At 39.5% G+C, this 23,236-nt stretch overlaps 2 protein-coding genes, 4 non-coding genes and 1 pseudogene across 6 annotated transcripts; 5 read left to right on the top strand and 2 right to left on the bottom strand.

Annotated features, from left to right (window-relative positions):
- Positions 1 to 1,488: 1,488 nt before the first annotated feature.
- Positions 1,489 to 2,006, top strand: LOC103123908 (histone H2A type 1-D). The gene has a single exon (XM_007534584.2). It carries the CDS (start codon positions 1,564 to 1,566, stop codon positions 1,954 to 1,956), a length of 393 nt encoding a protein of 130 aa, XP_007534646.1. The 5' UTR covers positions 1,489 to 1,563; the 3' UTR covers positions 1,957 to 2,006.
- Positions 2,007 to 3,100: 1,094 nt separating this feature from the next.
- LOC103123907 (histone H4) lies at positions 3,101 to 3,572 on the top strand. The gene has a single exon (XM_007534583.2). The coding sequence runs from the start codon at positions 3,200 to 3,202 to the stop codon at positions 3,509 to 3,511; it is 312 nt and encodes a 103-aa protein (XP_007534645.1). The 5' UTR covers positions 3,101 to 3,199; the 3' UTR covers positions 3,512 to 3,572.
- A 180-nt stretch (positions 3,573 to 3,752) lies between these two features.
- LOC103123938 (histone H2A type 2-A-like) lies at positions 3,753 to 4,057 on the top strand (annotated as a pseudogene).
- Positions 4,058 to 14,314: 10,257 nt separating this feature from the next.
- On the bottom strand, positions 14,315 to 14,387 carry TRNAV-UAC (transfer RNA valine (anticodon UAC)). The gene has a single exon. It is a non-coding gene; the product is annotated as a tRNA-Val (tRNA).
- A 3,462-nt stretch (positions 14,388 to 17,849) lies between these two features.
- On the top strand, positions 17,850 to 17,923 carry TRNAT-AGU (transfer RNA threonine (anticodon AGU)). The gene has a single exon. It is a non-coding gene; the product is annotated as a tRNA-Thr (tRNA).
- Positions 17,924 to 21,437: 3,514 nt separating this feature from the next.
- On the bottom strand, positions 21,438 to 21,511 carry TRNAI-AAU (transfer RNA isoleucine (anticodon AAU)). The gene has a single exon. It is a non-coding gene; the product is annotated as a tRNA-Ile (tRNA).
- A 1,368-nt stretch (positions 21,512 to 22,879) lies between these two features.
- On the top strand, positions 22,880 to 22,953 carry TRNAI-AAU (transfer RNA isoleucine (anticodon AAU)). Its single transcript has one exon. It is a non-coding gene; the product is annotated as a tRNA-Ile (tRNA).
- The last annotated feature ends 283 nt before the right edge of the window (positions 22,954 to 23,236 follow it).

Raw genomic sequence — 23,236 nt, 5'->3', positions numbered from 1 at the left:
AACCTGAAACCTCATTTTTCTCTCTTTTCTAACATTTCAACAAAAACTTTATTATGATCCTTGGCTTTTTATCTAGTTCACTTGGTAAATGTGTCAATTTCTGTATAATACTTCCTAGTATTAAAATCTGAGTCTTTTTTTTAATCACTAAGCATGTTCTACTTCATCAGGAGTTTCTTAGATGGCTTTACTGCTTTTTTGTTTGTAATGTTTCATTGTGTGTGTACGCACATGGGTATGATCTTGGGCATTCACGAGTTCCTTGCTCCCAGGCTATCATTATTATTTTGATTATTATTTTAAATTTAAATAGAGAATCAGAGAGATACTGAGGTGTGAAAGAGAATGTCATGGCAAAGAAAGTTAACTGGAGTCACAGGGAGTGTTTGACCTTAGTGTTCTGGGTTAAGTAAATTTAGTGCATTGCCTCTTCCCCTCTGCTCTCAATTTCTCTGTCCTTTCCAATAAAATGGAAAAAATGGCCACCAGGAGCAGTGGATTCATAGATTCGTAGTGCAGGCACAGAGTTCCAAACGAGGGGTGGGGGGTGTAATTAACCGTACTGTAAAGAGAAGCCCCAGATTACAGGAAATTTTGAGAAAGGTAACACCCCCCCCCCCGTGATATATTTTATACCGAGGCTCTGGCACACTCTTTGGCCCATGTGTGCATGCAGGTGTTCTCAGTTTTACTAAATTAAATTTGAAATTCTTGGGGGGGAAATCCTATTATAATTTAAGTTTACACAAGGAACTTCAAAGAGTTTTGTCTGAAACAGATTAATTCTAAGCCTGGACAACTGTCAAGTAATTAACCCCAAGACTACTTGTTACAGGAACACAAGAAAAATGAACACTATCAGCTCTCTTTGTAAACGTGTGGCTCTGAAATGGGCCGGTAGAATTTAATACGCAACCAGTTCACTGCTTACTTTGGAGTTGGTGTACTTCGTGACGGCTTTGGTGCTCTTCAACACGTCATGCTTAGCTCCCTGGGCAACAGTAGGCCCATGGCAGTCTAGATCTCGGTAGAGGTGATGGTTCAACGCTTGTTGCAATATACCAGGCTGGAAGCCTCGCCAAAGATGCCTCGAAGACTTCATTCACGAACAAATTCATATGATGCCTATGGCCTTGGATGCTGTTATGGGGGTGGACCTACTTCATTTCCTATATGTAAACCGAGTAGCTCTCTTGCGACTCAGCTTGCACTTCTCGCCATTCAGCGTTTTGGTTACTGTATTCTTAGAACCATTTTTCGGGCCAGGAGTCACTGCCGACTGAGAGAGAACAAAGACCTACTAGAAATGAAAAAAAAAAAAAAGTAATGTTCTCCCCCCGCTCTTTATGCAAATAAGGTATTAGTTAACTGATTTCTGATTGGTTTCTACTAACAGGTTTGTTCTGTCCAATCAAAACGCAAAAGCCTAAAAGTCTCATGTCCATTGGTTAATATAAGCTCTATCCTTAGCCAGTGATACAGCTTTCTTTTCAATACCAAATAGATGTATAAATACAGTGGCTACGAATCTGTTACTCTTACAGTAAGGATTTTTACTTCAGTATGTCTGGACGTGGTAAACAGGGCGGTAAGGCTCGTGCTAAGGCTAAGACCCGCTCCTCTCGGGCCGGTCTCCAGTTCCCTGTGGGCCGAGTGCACCGCCTACTCCGCAAGGGCAACTACTCGGAGCGCGTCGGAGCCGGCGCCCCTGTGTACCTGGCGGCGGTGCTGGAGTATCTGACGGCCGAGATCCTGGAGCTGGCGGGCAACGCGGCCCGCGACAACAAGAAAACACGCATCATCCCGCGCCACCTGCAGCTGGCCATCCGCAACGACGAGGAGCTCAACAAGCTGCTGGGGAAAGTCACCATCGCACAGGGTGGTGTCTTGCCCAACATCCAGGCTGTGCTGCTGCCCAAGAAGACCGAGAGCCACCACAAGGCCAAAGGCAAATAATCTCAGATAAACTTGATTAGCTTGAGTACAAACCAAAGGCTCTTTTCAGAGCCACCCAATTCTTCTAGAAAGAACTTATTAACACTTGTCTCCTGGCAATAAAAAATCTCATTGCGAGGTCTAAATTGCACAGGCAGTAGGCCTGAAGCTGAATACATTAAATGTTTCGTGTTACCAAGTTTCTCATGGTTGGATTTTTTTGTGGAAAGTGAAAATACGCTCATGCAGGCTAGCAAGTGAAATTACTACCAGGCAGATGTCAAAAGGAGCAGCTCTTGGAACCACGCTGGAAGTTGCCCATCAACTTCATGTTTAGGTTTTGTTTCTCTGAAGGAACCTCCTTCATAAATGTCCATTAGATAAGAAAGTATCTTGAATCTTTTCAGGTCCCATTTTTTAACAACACAAGTTAAAAAGGCGTTTGGTGTAGTAGCACGTTTTCTGTTAGGATAAAATTTAGGACTCAGACATGAGTCTTTATAACAATAATGCTACATTTGCCCGAAGTAGTGATATTTAATTTTACAATAAGCCAGATTTGTATAACGTAATTTTATCAACAATCTGGATGAGTTTAAATGCTTTCACTCAGTCATAAACTGCAAATGAAGGAATTGAGCTGTGCACCAGCATCTTTAAAATTCATTAATTTACCTTTCTTTAAGTAGGAAGTATAGTGGAGTATATTTCACATGTATATTACAGAAAAACATCTCCAAACGTTAAGTCATTTCGAAGTGTTAGACAACGGGCATGCATGCATAAATGCATGGAGCAAAAGTGGATAGTTTCTTTGCTTTACTACATATCCTTTGCTAGGTTCAATATTTAGTGTATAGGGGCATGAAAAGTAAATGAAGAGATAAAGTCAAGGGCCAAGGTAATAGCAAAAAAGTTATGCCAGAGGCTCTGAGGTCCGTTTCAACCACAATAACCCAGAGCTGGGTAATGATCTGGTTAAAATATAGTATATAATGTAGGTATTGCGAATTCAAAATAACTGAGAACAAAAAGTGGTAAAAAAAAAAAAAAAAAAAATCTAGTATGTGGTTTCCATAGGAGTCTTCAGGTACACCAGAAGACCTAGACGAACAAAAAGCTGAAACTAATTACCTTTAGCTCCCCTCCCCCACCTTAGGGACCTTCCCGCCAGTTGATGCGGTCTTCACTCTGGTCCGCAGAAGCTGCTTATAAAGTGCAGCTGCGAAAGTGGTAGAATTACTTAGCTCACTAGGACGTGAAGATGTCTGGTCGTGGCAAAGGAGGTAAGGGTCTTGGCAAAGGTGGTGCTAAGCGCCATCGAAAAGTTCTTCGTGATAATATCCAGGGCATAACGAAACCTGCAATTCGCCGTCTTGCCCGTCGCGGCGGCGTGAAGCGCATCTCCGGCCTCATCTACGAGGAGACCCGCGGGGTGCTGAAGGTGTTTCTGGAGAACGTGATCCGGGACGCCGTCACCTACACCGAGCACGCCAAGCGCAAGACCGTCACCGCCATGGATGTGGTCTATGCCCTCAAGCGACAGGGACGTACACTGTACGGATTTGGCGGCTAATTTAACATCTTGCACAACTAATTATAAAGGCCCTTTTCAGGGCCCTCAAACTTTCATTAAAAGAGCTACCCAATCAGCTTTCTACTCAATAGCGGCCATATTGGTCTAACTCAAAAGCAGTGAGTAGTCAATCGTACAACTCCTTTTTCGCGCCACGCAGGGGGTATAAATAGTATTAGGTCTTTTTTTTGGAGTTCAATCATTTTTGACGTTATTTAAATTTAGTGTCTGACCATGTTAGGCTAAGTCCCGTTCTCGTGCGGGCCTGCAGTTCCCGGTGGGCCGAGTGCACCGCCTGCTCCGCAAGGGCAACTACTCGGAGCGCGTCGGAGCCGCGGCGCCCCTGTGTACCAGACGGCCGAGATTCTGGTGCTGGCGGGCAACGCGGCCCGCGACAAGAAGACCCGCATCATCCCGCGCCACCTGCAGCTGGCCATCCGCAACGAGCTGCGGGGGAAGGTCGCCATCGCTCAGGGTGGTGTCTTGCCTAACATCCAGGCTGTGCTGCTGCCCAAGAAGACTGAGAGGCACCACAAAGCCAAATAGAGAGGTTAGAAAACTCATGAGGGCTCTTTTCAGAGCCACCTACAATGTCAGGAGAGAACTGATACGCTTGTCTTAGGGGTTTCATTGTTAAACGATTTTTTTTTTTCAGGAGCAGACAGGTAAAGGGAAGATGCAAGCAGGTGTGCTTCCCAGGTGAACTAGCCGGCATTCTTTTATTTTTTTTAACGTCTAACCAGAGGTTTTTATTCAATTATTTCCACCCTGGTTTGTTTCTGAAAAGATTTACAATGTTTCATCTTTTTTAAAATTTTTTATTTAAGAAAGGATAAATTAATAAAACCATAGGGTAGGGGAGGGGTACAACTCCACACAATTCCCACCACCCAATCTCCATATCCCATCCCCTCCCCTGATAGCTTCCCCACTCTCTATCCCTCTGGGAGCATGGACCCAGGGTCATTTTGAGTTGTAGAAGGTGGAAGGTCTGGCTTCTGTTAATTGCTTCCCCGCTGAACATGGGCGTTGACTGGTCGGTCCATACTCCCAGTCTGTCTGAGACTAGATTCTGCTGGCTGGCATAAAACAAGTATCTCCCTGCCCTTCAAGAACTCCTAGCTAGGAGATACTTATTTTATGCTAGCCAGCAGAATCTAGTCTCAGACAGAAGAATGCATCCTTGAGATAGAGGGGAGATTACAGGTCTAAAAAGGATGACAGAGGACCTAGTAGGGGTTGTATTGTTGTGTTGAAAACTGAGAAATGTTATGCATGTACAACTATTGTATTTACTGTTGAATGTAAAACACCAATCCTCCAATAAACACCCTAGACTGTGTGAATAGCTTAAACAACATTTATTTATTTATTTATTTATTTTAAATATTTTAATTCTAGTTTATCTCCTCATTTAGCTCCCTCATTTCTTTATTGATTTTCTGCATTGATGATCTGTCAAGTTGAGAGAATGAGGTGTTGAAGTCCCATACTATTACTGTGTTGCTGTTAATATATTGCTGTAGCTCAAGTCCTCTTGATTGACCGATCCTCTGAGCACTAAGTGATGTCCATCCCTATCTTTAATTTTTTTTTTTTATATTTTAAAGTCTATTATGTCAGCTATGAGAATAGCTATTCCTGCCCCTTTATGTGTTTTGTGGTTCAACCTTTGGGGGGCTTTTAGCTGAACTCTTGTCCTGGCTCATTTCTCCAATATTTCTTCTTGTTGGTTTAACCATTCTATGTAGTATGTTATGAGGTCCCTCTCTTAGTACTTTTCAAATTACTGATCACTCTTGCCTGGATTGATTTGTGTCTAAGTAAGATACTTAAAGAGTTCACAGTTGTGGATAGTAACAGTTGTTTCAATATTATTTCAGTCTCTGAGTTGGAGTACAGTGGCTGTTAAAACCTCTTTTGTTTTTTGTCTTCTCTGTAGGATATGGGAGCTTGAGGGCTTTTAAACTTTAAGTAGGCTTCTTAGCTTGATCACTCACTGCAGTGACTCTGTGGGTTCCTGAAGTCATTCTAGTCCTGCCTTGTTTGGGCCCCAGGTGATCTTCTTTGGTATTCCTCTAGGGCATTTGTTAAAGGACTCCGAACTAAATTAAAATAAGAGAGTATGATATGATGCTAATTTGTTGAATTAGGTCCTCAATTTTGTAAGAGATGAAGTTATAAACCAGAATATTAAGCATCCAGGGAAGTGCTTCAGTGGGTAGAGTTTTGCTTTATGCATGCTTTACAAGCATGAAGCCCAAGTTCTGATCCCAATCATTACATATGACCCTACGGTGCTCTGATCTACCTCTCTTTCTCTCCACCCTTCTCCCATTCTTTTTTATGTGCTACTTGTGCGTTTATGCACACACACACAGATTAAAAAAGAATATTACTTGCCTTAATAGACAATTGATTTCTCTTAATTATTTGATCTTAAATACTTTGCCAAAACTTTGAAAACTTGGGTGTTATAGGGAGATGTTGGAAAAAATTTTAACAAGAGAACATAATGATCAGATCTCATTCAGACATTAAATGAAAAAAAAAATTAGTCAAACAGCATTAACTGCAATTTAAAGAAAGTAGCCAAAGATTCCTAAAAATGGAGATCACACTTAAAAACACATGCTTTTCTCAAATTCTACTTTTTACCCCTTCATCATACCCCTACCTTCATCTTAATATCAATTTAATTGCATGCATTGATTGTAGGCAACAATTCCAACCTCAAGTTTAATATGTAAAGTTTATACCCTCAAATAACTGCAAAATGGGGAAGTGGTTCAACTATAGAGCATTAGGTTGAAGGTTCAGGTTCAATTATCCATGTCACATGTATCAAAATAGTGCCCTGGCTTCTCTTTCTCTGTCTCTTGTGAAATGCTCTAACATAAAATAAATTAATCTTTAAAAGTTGTAAGTGGTGTGGTCCTGGAGGTGGTGCAGTGGATAAAACACCAGACTTTTAAGCATGAGGTCTTGAGTTCAATCCCTAGCAGCACATGTACCAGGGTAATGCCTGTTTTTTTCTCTCTCCTCCTATGTTTCTTATTAATAAATAAATAAATAAAATCTTTTTGAAAAAGTTGCAAATGGACAAACAAAAAAATCAAAATGACTGCATGACTTAGATAATTAGTAATATCAAAATCTTCCAGACATATGTTATGGATAACATAACATATGATTAAGGAAAAAGACAATTTTATAGCAGATTGGCTTAGTTGACTAGGCTTCACTTATTAAGAAGTCTAAATTCCATGTGTGCTAGCTCTTTTTTGTTTGCTTGTTTTGTTTGTTTGTTTTTAGATTTTATTTATTTATTAATGAGAAAGGAGAGAGAAGCAGACATCACTCTGGTCCATGTGCTGCCAGGAATTGAAGTTGAGACCTTATGCTTGAGAGTCCAATGCTTTATCTGCTGCACCATCTCCTGGAGGACACTGTTTGTTTTGTTTTTTGATAGAGGCAGGGAAGAAAGTAAAAGAGACTACAAAATTGAAGCTTCATTCTATAGGACAAGGCTGTGATCTCTTGATCCTGGGTAGCACACATGATAGAGTAGCACATCATCTTTATCTTTTTAATTATATTTATTTATTTTTTAAAATATTTAATTTAATTATTTCCTTTTTGTTGCCCTTGTTTTTCATTGTTGTGGTTATTATTATTGTTGTTGTTGTTGATGTCATTGTTGCTGGGTAAGACATAGAGAAATGGAGAAAGGAAGGGAAGACAGAGAGGGGGAGAGAAAGATAGACACATGCAGACCTGCTTCACGGCTTGTGGGGACCTGCAGGTCAGGGAAGCTGGAGGCTGGAACCGGGATCCTTCCGCCTGTCCTTGCTTCAGGCCATGTGCACTTAACCTGCTGCGCTACAGCCCGACCACTGTATTTATTTATTTATTTATTTAATTTTTTATTTAAGAAAGGATTAATTAACAAAGCCATAGGGTAGGAGGGGTACAATTCCACACAATTCCCACCACCCAATCTCCATAACCCACCCCCTCCCATGATAGCTTTCCCATTCTCTATCCCTCTGGGAGCATGGACCCAGGGTCATTGTGGGTTGCAGAAGGTAGAAGGTCTGGCTTCTGTAATTGCTTCCCCGCTGAACATGGGCGTTGACTGGTCAGTCCATACTCCCAGTCTGCCTCTCTCTTTCCCTAGTAGGGTGGGTCTCTGGGGAAGCTGAGCTCCAGGACACATTGGTGGGGTCCTCAGTCTAGAGAAGCCTGGCCTGCATCCTGATGACATCTGGAACCTGGTGACTGAAAAGAGAGTTAACATATGAAGCCAAACAAATTGTTGAGCAATCATGGACCCAAAGCTTGGAACAGTGGAGAGGAAGTGTTAGGGAGGGTACTCACTGCAAACTCTAGTGTACTTCTGCTTCCAGGTATATATTTTGCAGTAGTTTACGGATACGTGTGAACATATGTTCTCTCTCACAGAAACTGGTGTATATCTAGGTTTTGGGACTTTGTTAGAAAGTGAACCACCTGAGATGAAATTAGAGTATACTATGAAAGGAAAGGTCTCACCCGAGTAATGAAGTTGAAGGGTTGTCATTCCACATGTGAAGTCTCTGGACACAATCTGTGCTGAAGCATGTTGAGGTGGCAATCGTTGTGTTGGTGTATTTATTTATTTTTAAAGATTTTATTTTATTGAAAGAGATACAGAGTTAAAAAAACGGAGAGAGACCACAGCACTGCTCAGCTCTGGCTTATGGTGGTGCTGGGAATCGACCCTGGGACCTTGAAGACTCAGGCTCATATGAAAGTCTTTTTCTGGTGTATTGCACCTAAAAGACTCTGGGGTTTGGAGGGTGGTGTTCAAGCCCTGGAACATGATATGGCAGAGGAGTACCTAGCAGGTGTTAGATTGTTATATGGAAAACAGAAATGTTACACATGTACGGACTATTGTATTTTACTGTTGATTATAAACCATTAATCCCCGAAAGAAAGAAGGAAGGAAAGAAAGAAAGAAAAAAGTCTTTTGCATAGCTTTTATGCTATCTCCCCAGACACATTTTGTGAGTTCTAGTGCTAAATCTCTAGGGAAATTATCCCCTTATTTACTGAGATACATGGCAAAGTACAAGTTATATAGTTCTCTTACAAATTTGCTGACTATGTTGGCAATCCGTAATTTAAGTATCTAAACATACCTTGTGTTCTGTCATCATCATAGTCGCATATCATGTAGCAGTACTGCTTACCTCTGGTTTATGTTAGTGGTGAAGATTGAACCTAGGACCCTTAAACCTCAGGCATGAAAGTTTGCATAACCATTATGCTATCTCCTTGGCCCATCTTTGCTATCTTCAAAGCCCAAGTATTTATTTACTCAAGTTTTCCTTATGTAGCTGCTATTTATTATTCAGTTTTCATAGTAATGACTTATTGATGAGGTATTCCCTGAGTCCTACTAATCCACATAATTCGATTTCTCTACCAGGTAAAGAAGAATTCAGAAGGTATAAGGGCAAATTCCATCTTCTCACCAACACAGTGATCAGAATAAGACATAAACTTATATGAAATCTCTAGATATATTCTTTATATCTTGCAACATTTTCCTTAAACAATTTCCTTATATGTGGATCATGTCATAAAGTAATTATTCTTCTAAATACAAGGCCCATGTGGCAGGACATTTATACTTTAAACTACTGGAGTTCAGCAGGCTAATATATTATTTAGTAGCAGATCCAAATGTGGTAGATAATGCTTCCAAAGTCCAAGCACTGGATCTCTGTTAAGGTGGAAATATGAGGTGCTACAATTTATCTTGCACTAGCAAATAAATAAACTGAGAGGGGAAATTATAAAGTATGCATTTTCCAGATTGATTTTATTTATTATTTTTTACCAGAACACTGCTCAGGTCTCTTTTATAGTGATGGGAGATTGAACCTGGGACTTTATATTACATCTAACATTTAGAATAAAAACATTTTACCAACTTTTTTTTTTTTTATTTTTTGCTTTTAATCAAATCTCCAAGAAAATACACATATTTAAATTCATCATTCATAAACAAAAAAGATACATTAAGATTTCCAAGTGAGCATTTTATTAAACAACTACAAATTTGAAATGCTTATGATAAAATATATCAACACTGAACAAAAAAGTGTGAAGTGTCACTTTACAACTGGGAAGACATCTCAGTTTTATTAATCTTGGTGACGTCTTCCCAACCATGCCTAATCTTTAGTATCTTCTTCCTCAGGCATGGTAGGAATAGTACAGTTTTACATATCAGGACAATAATTGGAAGAAAAACAGCTATTATAAAAGTTGGAGGCGTATACCATATAAACTGCTTCATATCTATCCATTTATTCCAGGCAAAAACCAATGCATGTATTGTGCCCAGTAGAAGGGTAACAATTCCTAGCTTGCTCTGCAAAAGAAAGCAAAAATTATCTTGATGAAGACTGGTTTAACAAGTCTGTTCTCTTCTACGTCATCTGGACTTGTCCTACGGTTTCTTTCTTCCTTTCTTTCTTTCTTTCTTTCTTTCTTTCTTTCTTTCTTCCTTCCTTCCTTCCTTCCTCCCTTCCTTCCTTCCTTTCATCTTTCCTTTTCTTTCTTTCTTTAATCATAGACACAGAGAGAAAGAGAGAGAAATCAGAGCATGACTCAGCTTTGGCTTAATGGTGGTGCTGGGACTTCAGAGCCTCAGGCTTCAAAAGTCTTTTGCATAACATTAAGCTGTCTCCCTAGCCCTCTCCTGAATACAGGTCCATGAAAAATGATGAATGACATAGTGGGGGTTGTATTGTTAAATGGGAATCTGGGGAATATTATGCATGTAAGAAAAAAAAAAAAAAGTAGAAACGCAAAGCAGAAATTGAGTTTGGAGTATGGCACCAAAGTAAGAAAGCAGAAGTACACTAGAGTTTGCAGTGAGTACCCTCCCTAACACTTCCTCTCCACTATTCCAAGCTTTGGGTCCATGATTGCTCAACAATTTGTTTGGCTTTGTATGTTAACTCTCTTTTCAGTCATCAGGTTCCAGATGCCACCAGGATGCCGGCCAGGCTTCCCTGGACTGAAGACCCCACCAATGTGTCCTGGAGCTCAGCTTCCCCAGAGCCCCACCCCACTAGGGAAAGAGAGAGGCAGACTGGGAGTATGGACTGACCAGTCAACGCCCATGTTCAGCGGGGAAGCAATTACAGAAGCCAGACCTTCTACCTTCTGCAACCCTCAATGACCCTGGGTCCATGCTCCCAGAGGGATAGAGAATGGGAAAGCTACTGGGGAGGGGGTGGGATATGGAGATTGGGCAGTGGGAATTGTGTGGAGTTGTACCCCTCCTACCCTATGGTTTTGTTAATTAATCCTTTCTTAAATAAAAAAATTTTAAAAAAAGAAACTTTTTTTCTTTTTATACTTTATTTATTAGTGAGGGAAGTAGGAGAGAGAAAAGAACCAGAGCATATCAAAGTTAACCCAATTAATAAATAATGTGATGATAACATTAACTATCCATTGTCTTTTTTAACCCTAAGACAGCAGGAACCTCACATCTCCACTATAGAGCCCCTACTTCCTCCAGTCCTGGAACCCTTGGATAGGGCCCACTTTCCCGTATGCATCTCCCAATCCAAACCAAATAATATTGTATCCGCCGATCACAACCTAACCAATGCAACGATTGCCACCTCAACATGCTTCACCTCAGACTGTGTCCAGAGACTCCACGTGTGGAATGACAACCCTTCAGCTTTATTACTCGGGTGAGACCTTTCCTTTTATAGTACACTCTAATTTCATCTCAGGTAGTTCACTTTCTAACAAAGTCCCATAACCTAGATATACACCAGTTTCTGTAAGAGAGAGCTTATGTTCACATGTACCCATAAACTACTGCAAAATATATACCTGGAAGCAGAAGTACACTAGAGTTTGCAGTGAGTACCTCCCTAACACTTCTTCTCCACTATTCCAAGCTTGGGATCCATGATTGCTCAACAAATTGTTTGGCTTCGTATGTTAACTCTTTTCAATCACCAGGTTCCAGATGCCATCAGGATGCTGGCCAGGCTTCCCTGGATTGAAGACCCCACCAACGTGTCCTGGAGCTCAGCTTCCCCAGAGACACACCTTACTAGGGAAAGAGAGAGGCAGACTGGGAGTATGGACCGACCAGTCAACGCCCATGTTCAGCGGGGAAGCAATTACAGAAGCCAGACCTTCTACCTTCTGCAACCCTCAACGACCCTGGGTCCATGCTCCCAGAGGGCTAGAGAATGGGAAAGCTACCATGGGAGGGCGTGGGTTATGGAGATTGGGTGGTGGGAATTGTGTGGAGTTGTATCCCTCCTACCTTATGTTTTTGTTCATTAATCCTTTCTTAAATAAAAAAGTTAAAAAAAAAAAAAAAAGAACCAGAGCATAACTATGATGCACATGCCGCTGGGAATTAAATTTAGGACCTCATACTTGAGAGATCAATACATTATCCACTACACCACCTCTCAGACCATACCATCTTTTTATTAATATTAATTTTGTAGTTTAAGTTGCTAAAGGTACTTGCTTCTTCCAAGTATTAGAATCTGTTGGAATTTTGTAGTTGTTGTTTTGTTTTGTTTTCCTTTGCTTTTTTCATCTCTGGGACTTCACTGCTCTGAGCTAACTTTTCAAATAGAAAGATCAAGACAGGCCTTGGAGGTGGCGCAGTGGCAAAAAGTGCCGGAGTCTCAAGTAGGAGATCTTAAGTCTGAACACTAGAATTTCATGTGTTAGCTTAATGCTCTAGTTCTCTGTCTCTCATTAATAAAAAAAAAAAAAAAAAAAAACAAGACACAAGACAGAGGTACAGAGTAAATGAAGGAAAGAAACCACAGCACCGAACCTTCCCTCACTATGGCATGGACCTGGTCTGAACGTAGGTTGCACAGGGCAATATAGTACATTATTAAAGTGAGCTACTTTGTAAGTCCTGTTAGGATGCTTGAATTATTTATTTAATTAAGAGGAGGGGACGAACCAGAGCACCGCTCTGGCATATACAGTGCCAGGGATCAGACCTAGGCGCCATACATGTAAATCTGGCACTCTATCTTCTGCACAAATTGTTGTATTTGTATCTCACACTTTTTGTATTCTAAGTCTTCATGGGGGCCGGGCAGTAGGGCAGTGGGTTAAGCGCACATGGCTCGAAGCACAAGGATTAGTATATTCTAAGTCTTCCTATTTCTTAGCTTAGGTTTTTATTTTAGTTGAATATACCCTCCAGTACATCCTGAGCAAGGGAGTACTAAAAATGAAGCAATATATATTTAAGAACAACCCTTTTTATACTCATACTTGATGAATACTTGAGTTTTTGTATGAAATTCCAGATTACATTCTTTCAAATGTGAAGTCATTGCTACTATAGTTTCTAGTGTCCATTTTGAAAAGCCAAATATTTTCAGGAAAGGAAGGAAGAAAGGAAAATAGATAAATAGATATGCTTTGTGATTTATTTTCCCCATTTAGTAGTGTTGAATATAGGAACATTCTTTTTATTTATTTTTTAAAAGATTTTATTTATTTATTAAAGAGAAACATAGGAGGAAAAGGAAAGAGCCAGACATCATTCTGTTACATGTGCAGCCAGGGATTGAATTTAGGACCTCATGCTTGAGAGTACCCTGCTTTATCCACTGTACTACCTCCCAGACCACTTCTTATTCTCTTTACAGGTACTCAGTGAACCCTACCTTTCTGGAATTTTTATGTGTTGTGATATATACCTGATTTTTTGAGGTTTATCTTTCTTGCATTTTCTCTATTCTTTATTTCTAGAAGTAATATTATGTACATCCTATGTACATGTAAATTAAACATAATGAATTTAATATGTGTATCCTATACTCCTCTAATATCTCTTTTCTATCTATCATCACTATTTTTTCTTCAATATTCTAGGATATTTTCATATTTTAATGATCTAATTGCATGTTGGCTGCTATGTCTGATTATACTGGTATTGTTTTACTTTCACCATTGCTTTGTAGCTTTTGTCCCTCAAATTGCTCTTTGTTTCTAGCTTGTTTTGCCTTTCTTTAATATCACTCAGATTTGTGATAATTCTGACTTTTGTATCTACAGTTAGGAGCAAGATACTGGAAAGCCAATTGGCAGCTCTGACCCTTTAGATGAAATTTGTTTATTGGAAGTAGGATTAAAGAATGAGAAGACTTATGATTTCTCTAGTTTTCGGGCTGGAATCGGAGCCATCAAATGTGTTCAAATCCACATCACTCAGACAAATACCCTGCCTTCTCCTCTTAAGAGCATAAACCTAGAGAAATTCCAGGCAGGAGATGAAAGACCTTAACTTTATGGGGAAAAGAATGTGAGTCTATTCAGAAAGATTAAAGCAGTCAGGAGGGCCAACTCAATAAGGACCGCCAGCATCTTTTCGAAGTCAATAAGTAATCTGAGTTCTAGGACAACTCTCTTTTGGCCTATAGACGATTCTTCACCCCTAGTTAACTCCCCTTGTTTTACAGTTGTGAGAATTCCTACCCAAAACATTTGACTTCTGGAGGCATTCAGCCTTCACTGAAATCCATTTTTTCCTGATTCTGATGGCGGCTAACTGTAGCAGAAACGATTAAGATTTTGCGTATGACAATACAATGCTTCACCGCTACCAAACAGTGCATGAAAGTAAAAAAAAAAAAAAACAGCAGCACCCTGGGGTGGGGTGGTGGTAGATGTTTGTTTCTCCACTAAACTCGCAAAAATAACAGAATTTAAAATACTCCGAAAAAGTGGTTCCACTGGGGATCGAACCCAGGACCTTCTGCGCGTAAAGCAGACGTGATAACCACTACACTATGGAACCAGAACCTGCACTCTGGCTGCATCTCAACCAATACAAAGTATAAGTTTCTTTTTTTTAATTTATTTTTTATTTGTAGAATGGAAATGTTGACAAGACTATAGGATAAGCGGAATACACCACAACATTCCCACTACCAGAGTTTCCTGCCCCAACCCCTCCATTGAAAACATTCCTATTCTTTATGCCTCTGGGAGCATCGACTCAGGATCATTATGGGGTGGAAGGTCTGGCTTTTGTAATTGCTTCCTCACTGAACATGGGCGTTGGCAGGTTGATCGTACTCCCAGCCTGTCTCTCTCTTTCCCTAGTGGGGCAGGGATCTGAGGAAGCAGGGCTCCAGGACATATTGGTGGGGTCGTCTGCCCGGGGAAGTCAGGTCGGCACCATGGTAGTAGCATCTGGAAACTGATGGCTGAAAAAGAGTTAAGATATAAAGCAGAACAATTTGTTTAATAATCAGGAACCTAAAGGCAAGAATATTGCAGATGAGATTTGGGGTCTCCGTTTTGGAAAAAGCTAGTAGGTCTATTTTAGGTATCAAAGGGACCATGACTTTACTAGTTTTTGCCTGAGCTTAACAGCTAACATGCAGGTGGAACCAAGGTATTGTCTGGGGGGGATTGTGTCATAGTTGGAAAAAGGTCTAGAGAGCTGGGCCAGGGAAGATAGTAGCTTCCAAATATGAGAAAAGTATATAAATATTGTTAACTGTAAACCCCATTGATTTGATCTGGGACCCATATTTAGCACAGGAGCCTGTGTAACCTCTGCATTCTTGTAGGTCTGAGCTGGTATCCTGTGGTCACGGCTAGGAACATACCAGACTGCACTAATTTCAGGACCCATCTTCCTTGAGTAGAAGAGTATGTTGCCCAACCTCCCTTCCATTGGGAACAGAAAGGAACAGTCCCTACCATTATTGATCCAAATTGAGTGCAAGGTCCTAGAGGGGTCCACAAAGAGGTCTTACTTTGTTCCTGATGGAGATGACCAGTGACAATGGAGAGAGGGATCGGTTAGAGGTGTAGACCCATCATGTCTGTGTGGGAATCCCAGGACTCCCTGACTAGGGGCCCAGGCAAAGTATACGTTTCTAATTATTCTCCAAAGTATAAGTTTCTAATTACTCTCCAAAAGTAAATAATCTAGTCTAAGTATAAATTTAAAGTTAAATCACATTTTTGGTGTATCTCATTAACACAGAGGCCTGAAATATCTTCACATATGCACCACCAGGGTCACAAACCGTTTTTTATGCATAAGAATGCATAGTGTCTGATTTACAAATCTGAGCTCCTGAATTCAACCCCCAGAGTAATGCTTTGGTCCCATTCTCTCTCTTTCTCTCCCCGACCTCACAAATGAGTAAATATTTTTTAAAGGAAAAAAGGTATTGTCAGCCATTAATCCCCCCATAAAGAAAAAAAAAGGAAGGAAGGAAAACTAATATAAAAAGAATACATAGTTGTACCCCTCTCATGCCATGGTTTTTGTCAGTGTTTTCTTTTTATAAATAAAAATTATTTAAAAAAAACAACATAATGTACCATTTATGTAAACATGATGTATCTGCACACAACTTTCTTAAAAAAAAAAGATATATACAACAAACAAATGCAAAATTTTGTGTAAAAAAGAATGGTAGTAGTACTTGGGGACCAAGGGAACACATTTTTCAAGTGTTGCAGGAAAGCTCAAATAGGTACAGCCTAGAACTGGGGAGTGACTTGAGAAAGAATAGGAAAGAGCTGAGGGGATGAAAAGGGAAATGGTTTACAGAGGACCTGCCACAAGAAGATCACTTATGTGGTTTCTCACCTCTCTAGGACAATGCATTTTGTGGGTTCTTAGTGAGTATATGTGTCATTGTCCTCCATAAAACATAAGAAAGTCATTTCAGTGTTGTGGGAGGTGGCACAGTAATTAAGGAACTAGACTCTCAAGCATGAGGTTCTGAGTTCAATCCCTGGTGCATATGTACCAGAATGCTGTCTGGCTCTTTCTCTCTCTCCTCCTATCTTTCTCATTAATAAAATAAGTAAAGTCTTTTTTTTTTTTAAAAAAAAGTCATTTCAGTAAGATGGTCTCATCTTTTCTGCACACTACAGCCTACCTTACCCCGCCCACCAACACACCCCTATGGTAAATAACATTCTGGCCAAAGATGCTACAACCCTTTCAATACATGTCAGCCTAACTTGGAACCTGAGATAAATGGTAATGAAGCTCTAAAATACTGCTTCCCTATGTCATATCCATTTTGGGAATTCCAGTACCATCCAGTAAGTTTTACCACATTTTACCCCAGTTTTCTCTTACATATCTGATCTCTCCACCCAGTTTTGCTACTTATAAGGGTAGGAATCAAATCAGTTTTAACTAAACAAGGCAAGGAACAGAAGAAGACTGACAAATGCACACAGGCAATGATTTTTCATGCTAAGCAAGAGAAATTCTGACACCACCCTAGCTGTTTTAGAGTGGGCTTCATAGTGTCTTGTTTGGACTAGTTGGAAGCATAATGCCTTCAAATCTCCTCTATATCAGTGTGTCCTAAGTTTCTTTCTTTGTTGTGACAAACTCTCTGTGAAGTAGAAGGTTAATAGTCTTGCTCAAATTTAGTGTAATTAGCACTGAACATAGCTTAGTAGAATAAATGGTAGTGGATTTAGTTTTTTACATGCCCTACATTTTTTGGGGAAAGGCACAATTTGAACTCTCTTGACTTTTTTAGAATATAAACTCTATAAATCAATACTAGAAAATTGCCTAAAACACAGTATTGGCTCTATATTTATAGACAAGTAAAAAATTTAAAATAAAAATGAGGGTTATAGCATATTGGTTTTGCAGAAAGATCTTCAGGTCTTCAGGTCTATGGCACCAAAGGTTTGAACCCTAGTACTGCCAGAGCCACAGTTGAGAAGAGTGCTGGTAAACAAACAAAAAACAAAATAATAATAATATATATATTTTTTAAGAGTAAATTAATGGGGCTGGGGGGAACAGGATAATGGTTATGCAAATGACAATCATGTCCGAATCTCTGAGGTCCCAGGTTTAATCCCCAGCACCACCATAAACCAGAGTTGAGCAGTGCTCTGGTCTCTCTCTCAAACTCTCTCTCTCTCATTAAAATAAACAAAATATTTTATTTAAAAAAATAATAAATGAATTAACAAAAAAATGTAATGTACTGCAATATAAATTAATTCCTCTAGAGGGCAATAGTCACCATGAAATAGGAACTAGATTCGCATTTGAAATTTTAAAACCTTACATCAGTTAAAGTTCTCAAATGTCAAAGTTGCCTTCCCCTTTAGTATGAATGAATTTGGAAACACAGATGTATTCTTTCTGTCATAAAATCAAATAAATTTCTAGGAAAGTACTACACTTTAGAGTTAGAAGAAAACAAAAAGAAGCAGAAGTGTGATATTGCTGAGTGTTATGGTGGGAAGGGGCCCTGTGGCTTAGCTGGTCAAAGCGCCTGTCTAGTAAACAGGAGATCCTGGGTTCAAATCCCAGTGGGGCCTTCTCTGTTTGGTTTTGCATTTTCAGGATTGTGTTGCCACTGAACGCGTTAGACATACATTATTTGTGTCGAATTGTGACTCCAAATGTAAAAAGTCTGTTACCGAAGTAATGTGAATATGAAGTGTTATGGTAAAGGAAAAATACGGTTACTTTAATTGATAGAAAATGTTTCTGCTAATGGTTGGCAAGAGAAAATAATATCTTACGATACAGTATAGTTACATTAAAATATATAGAGAGAAGCATGGGGGGGTCAAATGGTGGCACAGTGGGCCAAGCACACATAGCACGAAGTGCAAGGAAACACTCAAGGATCCTAGTTTGAGCCCCTGGCTCCTGTTGGACTGCAAATCTAAGGAAGCACCAAGAGACTGGGGTGATGTAAAAGCAAAGAGCCTTTATTCTAGCCGGCTAGGGCTGAGTTACCGAGGGGCTGCCACACCAGCTCTCTGGTAATCGACCCCGTACCCAAGTCCTACTAGGATATATATACATTTCAGATTACAGACTACGTGACAGGCTTCAGCTACACAATGTCAGTTTTACAACAGTAGTTTATCTATAGTCCCCAGGTGCAGGGAAGGGGAGTGGGTCTTTTTCTGCCTGGTGGTTACCTCCTTCTCCTGACTCTAGGCTTCCAGACTGTTTTCTCAGAGCCTGTCCTTGGATTTATCTCCTGTTTTTGCAGACTCCCAGGCCTTTCTCTTGTGGCAGCTCTAACTCCTGAGAATTGCTTTTTTCCTCAGGGACAGGCCTGTCTTATAATTGCCTACTTAACACTTAGGTTTCCTGTGACTAGGTTCATTTGTCTTATTATTTACCATCTTACATTAATTTCTTTTTGCTCAGTTCCTACAGCTCCCCACCTGCAGGGGGGGGGTCGCTTCACAAGCTGTGAGGCAGGTCTGCAAGTGTCTCTCTCCCTCTCTATATCCCCCTCCCCTCTCAATTTCTCTCGGTCCTATCCAATTAAAAAAAGAAAAAAAGAAAGGAGCGGGGGTAGATAGCATAACGGTTATGCAAAGAGACTCTCACGCCTGAGGCTCTGAAGTCGCAGTGCTCTGGTGTTTCTCTGTGTCTTTCTCTCTCTGCATCTCTCTCAAAAATAAAAAAATAAATTAAATAAAAAGAAAAAAGAAAGAAAGAAAGAAAGAAAGATGGCCTCCAGGCAGTAGATTCATAGTGTCCACACCCACCAAGCCCCAGCGATAACCCTGGAGGCAATAAATAAATTAATTAATTTTTAAAATAAATAAATGAATAGTAGCATTAAAAAATTCAGTAGTGTGGTCTGAGAAATTTGGCACGTGTTTAGGTGGTTTTATTTATTTATTTATTTGTGTGTTTTATATTGTTCTGGCTTATGGTGGTAGATTGAACTCGAGAACTTGTAACCTAAGAGATGAGTCTTTGTCTAACCATTATTAGAATAATAATGTTACCATGTTTAATTACCCACTTTTAAGGCCACAACTCCCATTTGCAGGTGAGAAGAGGTAGAGCAATGGTGAAGATGTCTCCTCTCTGTCTCTCTCCTCACTTTTCTTTCTCTCTTTCTTTCTTTTTATGTTTTTCACACTTTCTTTTTCTGTTTTTCAAACTCTTCAAATATATGTATATTGTTGGATTCATATATACACCAAGCCCCATGATAATTCTGGTAAGAAAACAAAAAATATTTATTTATGAGAGAAGAAAGAGCTCTTATCATAAAGAAGTGGCAGAGATTGAATCTGCACAAATTTTTAGACCTTAGATTTATAGACAGACTGAACTACCATATGAAACCACAATAACTTATACTGAAAAATGGAATTTGGTTGTCAGTGTCAGGCCTTACCATCTCACCAAGTAAGGGTTTCCAGAACTCTGGTGAAGAGTCATATAAACTCATAAAACTATGCTGGGGATAATAAAACAATTTGTTATGCAGGTAAATAAAAGAGTGTAAGAACATACCATTAATTAACCTTTGTAGGGGTAAAGAGGACAATTTCTCTACCTTCCTGAGTTCTTAAGCTGGCTGAGTTATCAAATTAACACTATAAAATAAATTTAATTACATAAAATATGAAGAATCTGTATATCTGCACGACTAGAATCTAAAGTCAACAAGAAAAAAAAAGCAAGTTATAGAATAGAGGGTAGTGGCTTAGGGCTTCAGAAAGAGACAAGTAAGACTCATATGACAGAAAACAGGATCTCTCATATGGAGAAGACCAGACATTCTATGAATTGTACTCCTATATAAATAGGTTTTGCAATAGAAAAGTTATTTCTGGTAAAAATATGATCCTGATTGAAATGCTCAATATTCATTGTTCTTGTTAGGAAGTGGTAAAAGCTTCTTGTAAGTTTTGTAGGGTTTCAGCTGACTTTAATTTAAAATAGTACCCATGCAAATTTGACACATCTCAGGAATACCTGTTCTGAACATCTTGGGGAGGTCTAGCTGAACATCTTGAAGAAGACAACAGTAACAGATTTACATGTATATAAACTAGAACAACAAAAAAAGGTGCCAAAAGTGTATTTATTTCATAGAGCAAAACTGAAAAACAATAACTTCTCTTTCTAATTTATTTTATTAGTGACTTAATAGTGGTTCACACCATTATAAGATTACAGTATAGGCAAGGAATAAAAAAACTTTATTAGTAAGCCCACAAAAAAAGATTACAGAAGTATAATCCCCTACAGCACACACCACCAAAATTCTATGCTTCCCCCACCATACACACACACACACACACACACACACACACACACACACACACACATTTTTATGCACCATAAAAATAGTAATAACTTATTTTTTTTGTTTACATACATCTATAAAAGACTCCCGAGATGATCCTGGAACTACACTTTTACATATGTGGATATCCACAACTCTAGTGATAGTCTACATTATAAAAACTAAAATTGAGAAAGAGGGGTCCTTGAGGCTCTGGCCTTCTAATCCCACCCCCATGTACCCCAGTTTTCATCATTCAGTTCTTAAGCCCAACTCTTATGATACGTTTTTTAAAAATGCTAGACGAGTTGAAAATAACTTAGTAAGTGGCTGTTAACTACATAACCCAAAAGCCAAGCATGGCTGTTGGTTTGAAGTTTGAGCAGAAGTAACCAGTGAGCCTGAGATTCCCACACACAGAAAGAGAAAAACCAATTGCCAACTGGAGTATGCCACGGAGGGATAGAAGCTACAATCTGAAACTATGAAAATAACACCTTACCCAACTCTTAGCATCACAAATGTTAAAGTGCCTTTTGAAATCTTAGACTGTATCGAAATATTATTTCCTTTCTTCTAGAATAATAAAAAAAAAAAATCTCTAGTTTTGTCTATTTCCATTCTACCTCATTCAATTTATTTTAGAAGTTCACTATCCTAATTCTCGCACATTCTTTTGATACACCAACCTGACAAATCACATGGTTCAGCAATAATTATCTAGATAGTTCCAAAGAGCGGGATGCATAGAAAAAAACACAAAAAGAATAAAACCATGGCCCGTACGGGGATCGAACCCGCGACCTTGGCGTTATTAGCACCACGCTCTAACCAACTGAGCTAACCGGCCAGCCTGCCAAGTCAGGAACTTATTGGCCTACTTTAGAGACACTTTCTCTCTCCTCTTATTTTTATCTTTTTCTCATGAAAAGTTAAATGTTCTCTCAGTAAAGGAATTGAAAGGAAAGCCACTACCAGCACGGACGAAACATTTTTCTTCTAGGGAAAATTTACGATCATTCAGAATGACTGGAGAAATCTGAGAAGTCACTGACTGAGAGACTTTCTTACAACTACCTCCAAGAACGCCCCCTGGCGATCGCGAGGCTGCTTCAAGCGGGAGCTGGAGGCAGAAGGATCACAAAACTAATCAGAGTGACCCCCGCGCGGTGCTCGGAAGACTCCGCTCTTTGATGCAAGGTGAGGATTCTCCCCTCCTGAAAACCATTCAGGCAGGACAGCTGTTCCCAGAAGCTCCGAGCGCTTAGACCTGGTGTCCTGTTCATTTGTCGCTTGCCACCCTGAATAGTTCTTCAGTTTCAGAAGCCGCGAAGTCCCGCCGTTGATGTTGCAAACTATCATCGGACACACGGTGGCGCTAGAGCACGCGATCGTGGCATGCAAGTGTGAAAGAATCTCTACCTTCAGAGTTATGTTTTAATAATTTCTTCTTAAAATCTTCTTAGTTATGTTTTAATTATTTCTTCTTAAAATCTCACACCTATGTACCTTAATAATACATAATAATGAAGTATCCAGAATGTAAAGACTCAGCAAAGACTTTTGTATGACAGTGTCGAAATAAATATATAATTTATTATCAAATCTCATTTGCTTTATTCTTACTTTTAGGTTCCTGACTAATAATTTATTCTACTTTATATCTTAATACTTTTTCAGCGACCAAGTTGCAGATGCTACCATGACACCAACCTGACTTCCCTAGATTGACGACCTCACCAATGTACCCTGGAACTCCACCTCTCCTGAGCCCTGCACCACTAGGGAAAGATAGAAAAAGGCTAGGAGTATGGATCGCTCTGCCAATGCCCATGTTCAGCAGGGAAGCAATTACAAAAGCCAGACCTTCCACCTTCTGCCCTCCATAGTGGTCCTGGGTCCATAATCCTAGAGGGATAAAGAATAGGGAAACTTCCAATGGAGAGGGAGGGGATATGAAACTCTGGCGGCGGCAACTGTACTTATTCTACATAGTCATTAAAAAAGATGTACTTTCAAAAAAAAAAAAAGATGTATTTTCTAGGGTGGTAAATGTAAACATCCTTAATGTAAATATTCAGTTCCTCATTAAATGTTCCACTTTCTTTTCAATTCCTTTACTAAGAGAACATTTGACTTTTTATAAGAAAAAGATAAAAATAAAAGGAGAGAGAAAGTGTCTCTAAAGTAGGTCAATAAGAGACTGATTTGGCAGGCTGGCCGGTTAGCTCAGTTGGTTAGAGCGTGGTGCTAATAACGCCAAGGTCGCGGGTTCGATCCCCGTACGGGCCATGGTTTCATTCCTTTTGGTTTTTTTCTATGCATCCCGCTCTTTGGAACTATTTAGATAACTATTGCTGAACTATGTGATTTGTCAGGTTGGTGTATCAAAAGAATGTGCGAGAATTAGGATAGTGAACTTCTAAAATAAATTGAATGAGGTAGAATGGAAATAGACAAAACTAGAGATTTTTAAAATTATTCTAGAAGAAAGGAAATAATATTTCGATACAGTCTAAGATTTCAAAAGGCACTTGGCAATTGTTTTTTTTCTTTTTCTGTGTGTGGGAATCTC

Source organism: Erinaceus europaeus, unplaced genomic scaffold, assembly GCF_950295315.1.
Source record: "Erinaceus europaeus unplaced genomic scaffold, mEriEur2.1 scaffold_474, whole genome shotgun sequence".
NCBI lineage: Eukaryota > Metazoa > Chordata > Mammalia > Eulipotyphla > Erinaceidae > Erinaceus > Erinaceus europaeus.
Note: the sequence above shows the minus strand (reverse complement) of the source record. Positions and strands in the feature narration are given on the sequence as shown.

Bases quoted from the DNA above. Each gene is read 5' to 3' on its own strand.
- LOC103123908 (XM_007534584.2), top strand. From the start codon at position 1,564: ATGTCTGGACGTGGTAAACAGGGCGGTAAGGCTCGTGCTAAGGCTAAG.
- LOC103123907 (XM_007534583.2), top strand. From the start codon at position 3,200: ATGTCTGGTCGTGGCAAAGGAGGTAAGGGTCTTGGCAAAGGTGGTGCT.